This window comes from Diorhabda carinulata, chromosome 1, assembly GCF_026250575.1.
Source record: "Diorhabda carinulata isolate Delta chromosome 1, icDioCari1.1, whole genome shotgun sequence".
NCBI lineage: Eukaryota > Metazoa > Arthropoda > Insecta > Coleoptera > Chrysomelidae > Diorhabda > Diorhabda carinulata.
The window spans coordinates 29,660,438-29,675,198 of record NC_079460.1 but is presented as its reverse complement, the minus strand read 5'-3'; the positions used below and the strand labels follow the sequence as shown (position 1 = coordinate 29,675,198).

The window sequence follows — 14,761 nt, the reverse complement described above, 5'->3', positions numbered from 1 at the left end:
AGACAACATTTCTTATTTCTTAGACCTTTCATATAAGTTCATGTTTCTAAATCGTCTTGTTTTTTTTTTATAATTTTTGAAAAACAAAAATTTGACGTTTCGGCTACTTCCAGTCTTTATCAAAATATGATTTGACACACTTTGCGTATTTATATTAATCAATAGATCACTCACATCATGAATATCAAAACAAAACTAAAATCGAAATAGAAATTTTATTGAACAGGGAAAATTAATTTTTCGTTATATCTCAAAACTATGTACCAGTCATCAATTAAATTATTTGTTGTATTAAAATTTACAAAATATAGAGCTATATATTTTACTTAAATTATTTAGGTATTTTTTATCAATTATAGTTGTTATGAATTCTTATGATTGTGAACTATTTCTGAAAATTTTTTTTGTGTAATAGTTTCCGTTCCACGAATTTTTGAATCTTTATAATTGATGAGCTTTTAGTCTATTTTCTAAATATTGAGATGTCTGCCCTATGTAGACAGCCTCACAATCGGTACAAGGCACTTGATATATAATATTACTTTTTTTAGTTTCAGCTTATTTAAATATTTGGATAATGTATTATGTCCTTTATATTATACTAATATCATTTTTATTGAAATAATTCTATAGCTGTTTGGGAAGTCCTTGTACGGTAAGGAGAAATGTTTTATGTTTTGATGTTTAGTTTTTGTTTTGTTTCTTATTTCATTATAGTATCTGTTTATCCTTTTCTTGAATATGTTATTTATCTTTTTTCCGGATAATGTTTTCAATTTGATTTTTTGTACGGCAGTAATTGAATCTTTATATCAAGTTGGCTTAGGACAGTTCTAAAAATTTTCCATAACTAATTATATGCAATATTTGATATGGAATCTCCCATAGCACAACCATCAATTTGTTTGTATATTTAATTTTCATATTTGAGGTATGTTTTTTTATTAATGTATTTTTCGCAATTGTAATAGGAATATTTGTATATAAGAAATAACATCTAACGCAATAAATACATATTCGTTAGGAATTTTTATACTTTTAAGTTTTTTTTGAAATCCCATGTGTTTTTTATATAGCATTTGTTTTGGTATAAATTTTTTTTCAAAATATTTTTCAAATAATTATATAATGGGGTAAGAAGAGGTATGATACGTTTTGGTAAACTATATATTTGTTTAGAAACATAAACATATATATATATATATATATATATATATATATATATATATATATATAAGTCTAAGAAATAAGAAATTAAATATGGGCAGCTAATTTTTTTAGCAGATTTCTACATACTATTCTCTTTTATTTGAACAAAAAATTATAACGTGACTAGGCGTGAGTAATTTTGTACCTCTTCAAAAAGTTTACTATTTATTGTTTTTTATTTAACTGGATTCAACTTCGTCCCCAGATTCCTTCCTCTTTTAACTAGATTATATCCAAAATACAAATAAATAGTTAAAAATTTTCTTTAGATTTACACACTTAGATACTGCATGAAAAACGTCTGATGCGTACTGCGTACATTCAGATAACCAAAGAAGGAGAAAAGTCGACGTTTTAGGCATATTTTATTGCATCCCTTTTGCTTTATTAGCTATTTTTGCGGCAATCCTGAACACTTGGCAATTTGGTCTTTTGGCCTGGTTTTCAGTGCATCATACCCACTGTGAGGTAGTGTGAAATTAAAATTTTGTTTCATTTCGTGGACGTTACGCGAAGTAAAATGATTACTGTTCAATCAGTAACTCAAACAAATCATATGAAACACGTGAATTGATTTTAATTCTGATGTATTTGTTACCAATCAAAGAAGTTTTTCTGTAGCCCTTCAACTACAACCCTATCCATTTTTTTAAATACAAAGGTATTTCATGTGTAGAGTCATAGAAAAGCTCATGAAAATAGGAATCTCATACCCTTTTTACATATTTTACTTATATGATTATTGGGGAATAAGAAAACATTTTAAAACAAAAACCAATACTTTTTTAGTACTATTAACATAGAAGTTGTTAAAAATATCCTTTCTCCTCTACTAAAAAAGTTCCAGACGATGATAAATAAGATCGGTAGGCTATCTCCAATTATGAATGAGCTTACCATTTATACAGGCCTGGGCTGTCAGTAGATCAAGTTTTACTGATTTCAATATCTTGGTTAAAACTGATAACACAATATAGCATCAACATTCGTTGGAATTTGTTGTCAGAAAAATCTTAAACATAATTTAACTCTCAAAGCAATTGTTACGCGTGTACTTTCAGATGGAAACAAGTTGCCAATGATTTCATTCAATTCATTCTGCGTCTAGATTATTGGGAGATATTTGAAAAAAGAAAAATACCACCCATAGAAAGTATATCTTGCCCAAGAACTTCTTCAAAGATGACAGGCACGATTATCGTTTCTGAAGTCAGGAGAACCGACATTGGATATATGAAGCGTGCTCAGAAAGTAAATATATGAACAGGAATCACCAAAAATAAAATATTAGGTCCATATTCTTTTGAGGAAAACCTTGTGAAGTGAACACCACTTAGTCCTTTAGTTTCAACAAGATGGCGCTCCCCAAATTTTGGTATTGTCGGGAAATATATTGATGGAATTGGCCGACATATATTTAAGATCTAAAAACTAGAATTAAAATGAAATCAAATTGAATACCAGATAATGGTATTCAGAATTCCATAGACAGGTTTTATCATCACCCGGGAGCCTTCAAATTACAAAATGGAAGATATTCTCATCATAAGCTACGTTAATTGACTGGTCTAAAGCACTGAAAAGAGATTTTTAAAAATTTTTTCTCATTTTTCATAAGTAAAAGTCACGATCTTTTCAATCACGTAATATACGAAATACATTTGCATTTCAAAAAAGTTCGGTAGGGTTGTAGCTAAGGGATTGTAGAAAAAAATCGGTAAATACGTTTAGTAAAAATCTTTTTATTCTTTTTGGTACAAAATCCATGAATACAGTGTATAAAATTTACAAAATTGAAAATATTAATCCTATATAGTTAGGATGGAAATTTTTTATGTTGCTCGCAATACAGTTAGTTGTATTTTGTTGTGATAATGAAGTAAATGCTTTTGTACTAAAATGAATGTTTATTCTAGGATCATTGAAATTGCTGGAGGACGAGAAATATATTCCCAGAGTCGAAGTAAAGCATTAAGAAAATCTAGAAATTCTCTAGCGGTTGAAGATGGGGAAAAAAAGGTCCAGAAATCGCCTTTGAGGCAAGGCGTATGGGAATTACGTGCACGGAACGAAACGAAAAAGTCACAAAATTCCCGAGATTATACCGAGACAGTATTTTCGTCCGAAGTATGTTCAGTGGCTCACGAGAAAAATGCCGAGGGTGCTACAGATAAATCTAGTCCAATAAAAATGACGTTGCCCGGAGAAGTAGTAGTTTTCGACGACATTGGTGAAAACTGGCATGTTGATGAAAATAAAAAGATACAGAAGGAACATTTACACACTGCCACAAATGTTTTCAATACCGGTGATACTGATAGCGAAAAAGTTACCAAAGTAATAGGAAATTTACCTATCGCTGTTTATGAAGGTTCCCCTAGACGATATGGACAAAGAAATACCGAATCAAATTATTCACACCCGCAGCTTCCTAGTGCACAAAGTTTGTTGGCTTCACCTAGTGTTTATCCGCCTCGACCTGGCTTTCCACAAAGGGTCGTCAGTACTCCTAGTCCAGTAGAAAATGATTCCAATGTAAATAATGAAAACCATTCCTCAATTGTAAGTAATATTTAATATTCATAATAATAAAGGTGAGCTAATTTCAACACGACCGATGACAAAACACTAATTTTATAAATTTGTACCAAGATCCCTAGGTTAGCATGTTACTGAATCTTTGAACTTTAAATGAACAGATAAATCAACAATTTCGCGCACTTGTCAAGAACTGATGACAATGCATCAGTATCATTGATTCGTACCATTATTCTTACCAGAGTGGGGTACTAACTATTAATCGTTAAATTTCTTACTAGTTATATTCCGAAATATAGAGGTAGTTTAAATGTGTTGTTATCGTACCCAACGCTTTTAGACATTAATTTCCTTGTCAGTTATTTTATGCTCGTCAAGAATTATTTTGTACTATCCAATTTAATTAATTGATTGATTCAGTATACAAGCATGTTTTTTAGCTTTTTAAGTTTAAATTATAATTATTCTATTTGGAAAGGTTTATTTTTAACAAATATGTACAAAGTAAAGACTGACAATGATTCTTCTATTGGAATATTGTCAACAAAATATAAATCTATATTGAGATTTAATTAAATAATTATATTAAATCATTCGGTAATAAGCTGGATATTGACGTGATGCAAAATGTAAATTAAAACACCTGCTGGTGTAGTTGTTTAAACACGGTGTTCAGGTTAAAATATCATATTGTTCCAAAATAGTTCGCACAGCTAACTTTAACGCAACGAAATTTTTTAGATAAAATATGTTTCTCCGAATTCAACAACAACATCTACTTTTGATTACTTATATGAGTTTTCGGAAACTAGAAAAGTACTAGAAGAATTTTTTAAATGTCCTCCAACTGATGAAGAAAATCGGCTGGAGGTAGAATTTCAAGATTTAGAATACGAATTAAGGAGACAGGCTAGTGATTCTGGTAATTCATATGTTGGACAAAGATTAGCTAAAACCTTACCAGAAGAAAATGAATTTTGTGTTCGGATAGATAGTCCTAGAAAGTGTATGAACACTAATCTAACTAATCTTGGGCAGGTGAGTACAGTAGAACTAAAATTAATTTATTAAATACTTAATATAGAAGCGGGTGGAACTTAGCACAAATTTTTTTTTTTCTAATTTAAAATCGTCGCTTTTGGGAACCATGCAAAATAGTTTTTTATGGTTTTTAGTGGTTGTATTATATACAATATAATTGTTGATTCATTTTGTTAACAGAATGAACACTTGTTATCTGTTTATTTTATACATTTAAAATTGTATCATACATTTTATTCAGGTAATATTATTTTTTCTTCTAAATGTTTTGTTTGTTTGTTCCTTTTTATTCACATATGCCTTATTCTCTATTTATTTACTGCTAATTGGACTTACACTAAATTTTCGTGGAAATAATTGCAGTAATTGCGATGATTTGTGAGTATCTACTGTGAACAAATTTTCTTATATTTTTCATTATAGAACTTTTCCAGCTCTTTTTCTCTGTCACAGTTCAACATCTTGCTTGGTTTTTTATACAACTTACCTGTATATTTTTCCAATTTCAACTTCATTTGCAATAATTTTGAACAATCATATGTTTTATATATTTCATAAGGGTTGGCACTTGTATTTTGATACAAATATTCCTTTTATAATAAAATCACCAAAGTAAATTGTATTTCAGGATCATGACATAACGGAGCATGAGAACAATTTTTTAGATCTATCTATTGGTACCGGATCTAGTGGTGATTTAGGAGAAACTGAGGTAGGTTTACAAGTAGGACATAGTAGGAATTTTACTCTTTCTCCGGAAACAACAGACTGTGACTCTAATTGTGGAGATTTAGATAGTGAAGCGTCTTTAATGTTAATGGAAACTGACATGGGACCTTCTGGTGGCCTCTTAGGTGAGTCATTAATTTTTATATTTCATTATTGTCATCTGATGTAATTTGAAATCAAATCCGAGTTATAACTTAACTATAAATAAAGATTGGTTTTTTAAAAAATATATAAAGTACAAGTGGTATATTAAGAACGAATTCTCAACAAAAGCTAAGACAAGTCTAATATACAATGAATTCTAAAGAATATATAAGATTACAAAAGTATGAAGATAGCACTTTATTTCTCAGAAGAGTCTCTTATTACTGCCGCTGTCATGATAAGGTGGTCTCGTAACTTCCATATTGTTTTACAAATAATTTGGTAGTCATAGGATGATATAAACTTGATTAGACTTCAATAATGACATTAAAAAATGGTGGCACATGTTTAAGATTTTTTTATTTTGAATAGTGGCCCATGCATATCAAAGAAACTATTAGAAGCAATTTAATAAAGCATTTCTAGTATACCACACTATTATCCAAAAGGTTGAAGCACGTATATTTTAAAACAAAATAAATTTTATCATCCTACATCAATCAAGCTGTAAAAAATACCTTGATTTTGATGAAATATTTTATAATTTGTCGGAAACGTTTTGTTGTACAATGACGTGACTGCCATATTCAAGGAATCGAATCTTTTTGATCATTAGAAATAGTTGATCTATATGCTCAAAAAGCTTTTGCCATTATATTAGAGAGTGAATGGAAAAATTTATTGATAGAATGTTTGGAAAATGCTAGAAGTAATAAAAAAATGATGAAGTTTAGTTGAAAGACCAGCAATCTTATTGCATTGTAAAGCTTAGCTGTACCATTTCTAAAATCAAACATCACCCTACATCACCTTAAACATTATTCAAAATTGATGATTTGAAAATATGTACTTATTACCACTTTTTTAGGATCAAATACAGACTTAGTTATTCCTAGTGATTCGTTACGCTTATACTCTAGTATGCCTGTATTAGAAGATGGTTTATCATCCGGACATGCTAGTGATACAGATAATAATAACCCAACTGTAATGCTCATGAAGCGACAAATAACTGAAATAGAAAGGGAAATCAATCAAGGAATTTGTAAATCAAATTCTACTAAAATTAATGAAAATGGTTTGTCTCCAAAAAACGAAATACGTAATGTATCTTCTATTGATATTAATGGTTGTGTTAGTAGCTTTGAAGAACCTATGACGATATCTCAAACAGATTCACTTGGTAAGTATACAAGGTACCTGAACGAAAATTGAATAGTATACAATATTTCAGTATGTATTATTGACTCTGTATTTTAATAGTTATATTAGAAGTAATGTATATTGTAGAAAAAACACCTCCTCCTCCTGCTCCTGCGCCTCATCGCCCAATGCAAGGAGAAAAAACAAACGATGTTGAAGCAGCTCTAAAAGATATTAGGTTAACTCTACAAAGGACAAAAACGCTACCATTACAGCGTCATCCTGAAGAAGGTGACGAAGAAAATGCAACTAGCCCTATTTGGGTGCCCAGGTATTATTAATAATTACGGAAAATTGTTTTATTTTATATTCATAACAGTCATTTCAGGCAAAGGGGTCTTTCAAATGCAAGTGGAGATTCAGAGAGGAAGTTTAATAGTGGAGGGGAAGAAGGTATTAGTAAAATAACACTAGCAATTTTTATTATTTCCAAAAGATCTTAATAGAAATATTTTTCTCTCCTGAATGCATACAGAGGTATGCTTCATAATATCTGTCTTTGCCTTATTAGGTGGTTATATTTATCCATTATATTCTGAACTGTATGAACATTTTAATTGAACTATTAATATTTGTAAAGAGTTAACTAGTTCCCTTTCAAGTTGCAATATCTGAAACTGTTTGGGATATTCATACTGTACACCCTCTTTAATAATACTATATCAACACAATTACACTGTCTGATCCTCTTTGAGTCGAATATGAACCAGCAACCTATGGAAGGCTCAACAGACCAGATGTGTGATTGTGAGTGTTACTTCAGTGGTAGTAAATAGTGTGCTCAGTAAGTTTACATGTATGAAATATTTTCTTTGCAATTCTAGTCCTATATTTACGTTTACCATTATGGTATTTATTCTTCAAACGGCTAGTTTTGCTTTTTTTAAGTCGCCAAGAATTGAAGAGGGAATTACGACATGATTTCAAAGACTTCTACTAGATATCTACTTGTTCAATTCAGTATTAATTTTTAATTTCATTTTAATGCTTCTATTCATGTTCTTCAGTTGTATTCTCATTCTCGCTTTAATACTATTCTGGTCCCCTCGTAAATATTTTTTTCATTAGAAAGACGTCAATAGAAATGATCTAGCAGATCGCTTCAGCTGAGTAGTGTAGATCAAGATTTGATATTTCCTCATAAAAATTGATAACCATATATATGTTTATTGTAGAGGAAAATGACACCGATTTAGAAACAGACCGACTTCTTGGCCAACAAAGGACTGACGATCAGGGTTTTTACGATGATAAGGTATTTTGAAATAAAGTATTATTTGGTATCGCTATTGATCATTAAATGAATAAAATTAACAAAAATAAGACATGACACTTTTTATATGATGAAAAAAAATATTGTTGCCGACTAAGAGCATTATTAAGTACATATTAAATTAGTCATAACGTAGTGCTCTCACCTAGAAAGATTTTTTTGAAACCTTATTAATTTAATACTTCTTGGGTTTGTGGAGTGGTTTGGACCCAAAGTGTTAGCATTATTCCTTCGAATAGTAGATGCTCTGCTATTTCTATGACTTGCTCGCAGAATCTGTTGTTGTCGTCGTCTTAAGGTTATATTTGACGGGGCAGTAATCTGTCAGGAGACCAACCACAAGATTAATGTAGTTTCTGGAAATTTTTAGCTGATAGTCTTTTGGGTTGTCTTAAGGCTAAATTGTTTTTACTTTAAGAATCCATCTAGTGGTTTAGCCATCTGTTCAGTTTATTCTTGATGTGGCATCTCTTTGAGCCAAATTAAGGCTCTGGTCCAAAATATGGATTTGCTACCCCTTTTTTGGCAAGGTTAACTGCTTTCTCATTGCCTGGTATACGTTGGTGGCCTGGTAGCCGCGTTAGGTTTACTGTGTTTCTGTTAGTTAGTACTTTTAGAGTATGTTTGCAGTCCTACGCTAGCTTGGACGTGTACTCAATAGCCTTCAGGGCCTTCAAGGCAGCTGGGTTATCTAAGAGCATGTGAATGTACTTTCTAGAGAGCTTTCTATCCAAACACTTCCGGCTACAAATGTTTATAGCTAGCAAATTTACCTGAAAAATATTGAATGATTGTTCCAGTGGTATGGACAGTTTGCATTTTAGTCCAAAAATGCCCAATCTAGCTCCTGGCGCTAGCTTCTGGCTATCTTTATTTTAGAGAAATGCATTTTAAGAGAAAAGAAAAGTTTTAATGGCCCCTGATTGGCTGTCAGTGATTACCACTTCAATTGAGATGTCTGTGTCCACCATGTTATGCATTTGGTCCATTGGTTTGTCACTCTTTCTAACGTTATCAATTCTAGAATCTTAGATGACCTGTCAGATTCCCAGGATTTAATTTTTCTGCCTGTATTCTTTCCTGGAAGCCACTTTATCTCTTTTCTCACTATAAGGTGAAAATCTTTACACTCCAGAAATTGAAAGAGGTTTGAACATTATTGGGAATAGAATGTAATACAGGTCTTTGATTGGTATAAAATGTGTCGTGGTCTAACTGATAAATAAAATATAGTTTGAACAGATTTTCTTTAAAAAATAGTTAAATGTAGAAATATATTATAAATTAGCATGTTCCTTAACTTTTTTATTTATATTATCAGGGTTGGAGAAAACCTAAAAGTCGGACTATAATGCCTCCGATAAGCCTAGCAAATCCTAAAATTTTAAATAGTGTGGATGATGGTACCCTTCCTTTAGTCCCTTCTGAAACACAAATTTCTGATCCTCCCTCCCCGACAGCTGCCTCAGAAAAAAGCCAATCGCCTCAAAGTCAAAAAGGATCGGTGTCTTCAAATAAAATTAAAAAGGTGTGAGATTGCGCATGAATAGAATAATATTTAGAATAGCTGAGGCTTTAAAATTCACTCTAACACTCTCCTCCATTACATCTATCTAATAATAAAAACTCTTCGTAGACTAACTTGTAGTTAAAATGTTGCATGCAGAATGCCAAATCAAATTTTTTAACATTATAACTAGTTTGGGTATGACGCTTAGATTTAGTTTGTTTAATAAAACTATATATTTATGAAAAAAACACTTCACTTGAATGTGCGGTAAAAATAAGTCCTAGTAAAGCTGGTTGGTATTGGTGTAAAAAGATGATGAAAACGAAGTTGAGAAAAAATTGAAAATTATTGTAAATTATTGGTGTTCAAATTCCTAGAACATTTTTGGGAATCATGAAAATTATATCAAATGTTGATCATTTTTTTTAGAAACTTACGCTCACTTTTATATCTTCGCTTATTAGTGAGTTTGATCAAATTACTACAATACTCTTGTATAACGAAAATTATATCTCTCTGTACAAGTTTTCGAAGGGTCTCTTTTGAAAACCATCTTTGTCTTTATCATTTTCTCCATTGAACGTTAATTCGCTGTTATATTTTTTGTTTCCATCACGGCATTAATTAGGATTTAGGTTTTAATTTAAGCAAAATGTTTTTTAAGAATATATTCTTGGGTATAAAATTATTCCAATTTACAAAAATGCTGTTAAAAATTAGAAGTGGATTATAAATTTGTTTTTCCATTAAGAGTTAACCTTGAGGTTAGAGGGCGACGATCTTACTTCCAAGCCAGCGGGTCTCAAACTTTTTTGGTGACAATGAGAACAACCGGGATTGCATTGGTCGTGATTTGATGGAATTTATTATTTTCACCGCTCCATCGAAAACTAATTTTAGATTTGGCGATATTCTCTTTGTGGAGTCTATGCAGGATACAAACGAAACGGATCGACTCGACTAAATGATTGACTAATCTACTCGACTAAATTTCAACAATGAAGAAAAATATTGAAAATTAGAGGTATTTCCATTTTTTTTCTGGAGTCTCGCGAAGCCCCCACACTTTGAGTATGGCTGCTCTAAGCTATCATATCATTACTTAAGGCTAGAATCGTTACATGGAAAATAATTCCATAAATGTGATTAATGAATTAATACTACAAAATTGCACAATTCTTTTTAAAGCTTAGAAAATTTTAATGGTTTGAAACTAAATTAAAGAGAGAAAACATAGAGAATGCTAAAAATAAATTTTCACCCAAGAATTGATTCAGCGACCTTGAAGTTGGAAGTCGGTGACTTAGTTGCCAGGCATTCACACTTTTATTATCGTTTGAAAAAACGTTTATATAAAATAGTACTATGCTATTGTATTGTATTGTGCAAACTTTCAACATAGATAGATAGAGTAAGTAGAAGTTGATTGAATATCGATTCCTTCACAACAGAAAATAGAGTGTTTCAAAAAATTTTCCATGCTTGTAGATTTCTGTTGACCTTTATTTTATGTCTATTACCAATGATCTGAACTGACTGATTTAAACCTATACCACGTAATAATTGAAATGAATAGGATACTAATGAAGAACTTAATCTGACCTCTGGCATTTTAGACATAACATTATTTACTAAACACCTTATTATTGTACCTACAATTAAGCAAACGGCAAATTGAAAAGCTAGACAAATTGAAAGTTGCTGAGAATATAATACTATCAGCTCTATGACTTACACAGTGTTCAATTTCATTTTGTCTCTGATCTTTGAATGCGCGTATGTCACACGTGTAAATAATTGTAATATTTTCCATTAAAAAAGAAAACGTCTTAGAGTAAACGTTGTTTATCAAAAAGTGGTACATTCTGTTAATTTTTTGATATGGCTTCTAAATCGCTTGTTAAACTTAAGATATTAAATGTATATCGTCAAATAGTATATAATGTATTTAAATTTATATTATTGGAGGCACAACCTGATAAGATTCCAGTAGCAAAAATGTAGGAAAGGGTTGCACATGAACTTGGTATTAGTTAAGGCACAGTGAAAAATATCATAGAAAGATCTAAAAATATTGAAAAGGGAAGGAAAAAGAAGTTCATCATTCCACACCAAACCCAATAAAAGTAAAAAGTCAGAGAAACAAATAGATTCGAAAGCTTAGGATTTAGCGCCATTCTATAAATCTGGTGGAACAGTTAATAAAAGAAATCTTTTATCCCAACTTTTAGTTTTTGAGTTTCAAAAATATAAGTATATTTATCCTTTTTATTCCCAGAATTTTGTATTAAAAATTTTATTCTCTAACTGTACATACGATTCTACTATCGCATTTACTTGTAATGCGGTCTCCTTTGTTTTTTTGCGCATCTCACAATCACAGTGGAATTAGATAAGGTGTACTCACTATAGAAATTACACAAGATATATACACGAAAAGCTTTAAAGGAATAAACTTGATAAAACAGCTTATTAAGTGTTTAGTAAAACTCCACTTCTTAAAATAACAGATATATTAGAGTCAAGCCTATGCTTTTTAAGTGGATCCTACTTAACATCTTAGACTTAGATAATATCATATTAATTTTTTTAAAACTTTCATACTATTCATACTCTAAATGAACTAGGTGCTCCTTATATAGGCCATTAACAGACCTCCTAGCGTGCCCAATACACTTCCACATCACAATCATTACAGCTAATTTTGTAGATACAACTCTTTTTCCAAATTCAGTATTTTAAACCAATTTTGTTAAGTACATCTATACCCTCCATCAGATTCTTTTCCTTATTATGTTTTAATGTTAAGGAAAATCAAGCAAACTATTTGCCAAGAATTATAAACTAGTCATTTATGTTGGATACAATTTAATGAATCAACAATTACTAAGGCACCTGAAAATGATACGTTGTTCCTTGCTCAAGTTTTTAGTTACCCGTAGGTCTCTGAAAACGATAACTTTTGTTTTCGTCAGAGTGTGAGTATTGGTGAATAGTGTGTTCAATACTAGAATTGATAATAGTTAAAAACTATTAAGTAATAGTTTACCATACCATATAAATTGTTCCTTTTTTATTAATTTGTAAATATCCAAACTAGTTTCTAAGAAACTTAAACTAAAAGCAATTATAGACCTAACCCTTAAAATTAGAGGCTTTAAACTTGTACATAGGCATTTTTTCAATCCAAATTTAATATTTTTTCTTAGTTCCCTATTTATTTTCAGGAAAAAGATAACAAAAAGAAAGGCAGGAATAAAGAAGGTAAGTCTTGTTTTTTTTAGTTTTGTAGTTCTCTTAAAAAATTAACTTTATTTAATTTGCGAAACGTTTTGGAATTTTATGGTAAGTTTAAAGGAATGTGAAACAGAATGATTTTATCAAATTTCATGTTCACACCATTAAATGGTTGTACCAAATCTGCACAGTACCACAACATAGTTTAGAAACTCAACTAATTACTTTTTTATACACATTTTTTAATTTTTTATTAGAGGTACAATATGGGAATTATTCCCAGTCTATATAACACAAAAAGTCTAATGAATAGCATATGAAGTTTGAGATTAAATAAGGATTAATCACTAAATATATATTTCTCACCTTTTTGTACTATTCTTTCGAGAATGAATTGATAATTGAAATTTAAACACTATTATGTTTTATTTACAATGTAATGACAATAGTCCAACAAAATCTGGAAATTTAAAAAGGTGTTGAAACTACAGAAAGTACTTGATTATAATACAGCATCAAAAATGGAGATCAATAGAATATTGGGGCAAAGTATATTACCTAAAAAATAATGAAACTAATCAGTTTAATGTGATATATAGAAAAGGAAACTTTAAGATTTAAATTTTTATAAGTCTATACTATGATTATTTAACACCAAATTGATATTTGGAATTTGAAAATTTCTCTTGGTTACTTGTATGTATTTTAGTGGAAAGCTATGAGCTTAAAATAATTTTTTTTTCAAAAAATTGAGCATATTATCAATAAAAATGTTTGTGTAAATTTGGTAAAAACTCACCATATTTCCATGTCTATATTATTGCAGCCTGTTTCACTAAATAGTTGGATAACACTCGAAAATTCAGAAAATATATTTTAACATCTTAAAACTGCTGTTGTGATTTTTTTACAACAAAAGATAAAATATTTTTGAAATTCTTCAAATGTATAAGAAAAAAAATTTTAATGCTCAAAGTATACAGTGGCGCAAAATATTTAAACATTAAAAATAATCAAATTTACTTTTTGAAGGTGATATTCTAATGAAAGGATCAATTATAATAAAATTTTTGCTATAAGAATATGTAAAAATTTTCATGGTAACATTTAAAAAGATACAGTTTAATTATAGTAACTAAATAAATCTTATATTAAGCTGCTATAAAAAGTATGTAATCAATTTTTATTAAAATCTGTTTGAGCATCAAGCAACTAATTTTAATAAATTTATCACTTTTTTGAATATTCGGAGTGCTATTTATTCATTGGTATTTTTTTGCTAGAAAAAAGTTATCAGTTAATGCCATTCTTTACAGATGTGATCCAACGTTCAGTGTTGATAGAAGGAGTTCTCTTTCGAGCAAGATATTTGGGATCTACCCAACTCGTATGCGAAGGCCAACCAACTAAAACCACAAGAATGATGCAAGCAGAAGAAGCTGTTTCTAGGATAAAGGTAAAGCATGAATTTTTTTTAAGTGGCACCCTTTATTTTGCTATATCACTGTCTCGAACGTTTATGTTACTTTTCTAATTTTACAATCATTTCGATGTTTCAAAAATGTTATCGAACTTTCTGTAAACTACTACAAGTTAATTTGATTTCTTAGGAAGCTTCATGTAATATATAATTCTTGTATCCTCAAATACAATAATATATTTTGAAGTATCATTAATAGTGTCTATCTAATACATCTGCAACTTCCAACCTTTGCGTTAAATTATTAGGAACTATCTTTCCTTGCATAATATGTTATTAAAAAATTACATAAATCCTACACAATTCTATAACTATTTTCTCACAATTTCAGTCAGTAGTAAACAATTATCTGTCACATATTCACAAAATATATTTTCAATTTCTTTTCATTTAAACT

General features: G+C 30.0%; 1 protein-coding gene across 22 annotated transcripts in view; it reads left to right on the top strand.

Annotated features, from left to right (window-relative positions):
* LOC130900197 (amyloid-beta A4 precursor protein-binding family A member 2) overlaps positions 1–14,761 on the top strand; it is a 65,289-nt gene that overhangs the window by 14,298 nt on the left and 36,230 nt on the right. For 10 of the 22 annotated variants that reach the window (XM_057810716.1, XM_057810805.1, XM_057810793.1 and 7 more), the window contains 10 exons: positions 3,126–3,771; positions 4,489–4,785; positions 5,417–5,642; positions 6,530–6,844; positions 6,952–7,135; positions 7,184–7,257; positions 8,040–8,119; positions 9,459–9,665; positions 12,875–12,911; positions 14,201–14,340. In XM_057810716.1, the coding sequence (XP_057666699.1) occupies positions 3,126–3,771; positions 4,489–4,785; positions 5,417–5,642; positions 6,530–6,844; positions 6,952–7,135; positions 7,184–7,257; positions 8,040–8,119; positions 9,459–9,665; positions 12,875–12,911; positions 14,201–14,340 (2,206 nt within the window). Of the gene's footprint in view, positions 1–551; positions 656–3,125; positions 3,772–4,488; positions 4,786–5,416; positions 5,643–6,529; positions 6,845–6,951; positions 7,136–7,183; positions 7,258–8,039; positions 8,120–9,458; positions 9,666–12,874; positions 12,912–14,200; positions 14,341–14,761 lie in introns of all 22 variants that reach the window. The other 12 variants (XM_057810672.1, XM_057810726.1, XM_057810734.1 and 9 more) reach the window with 6 other exon arrangements.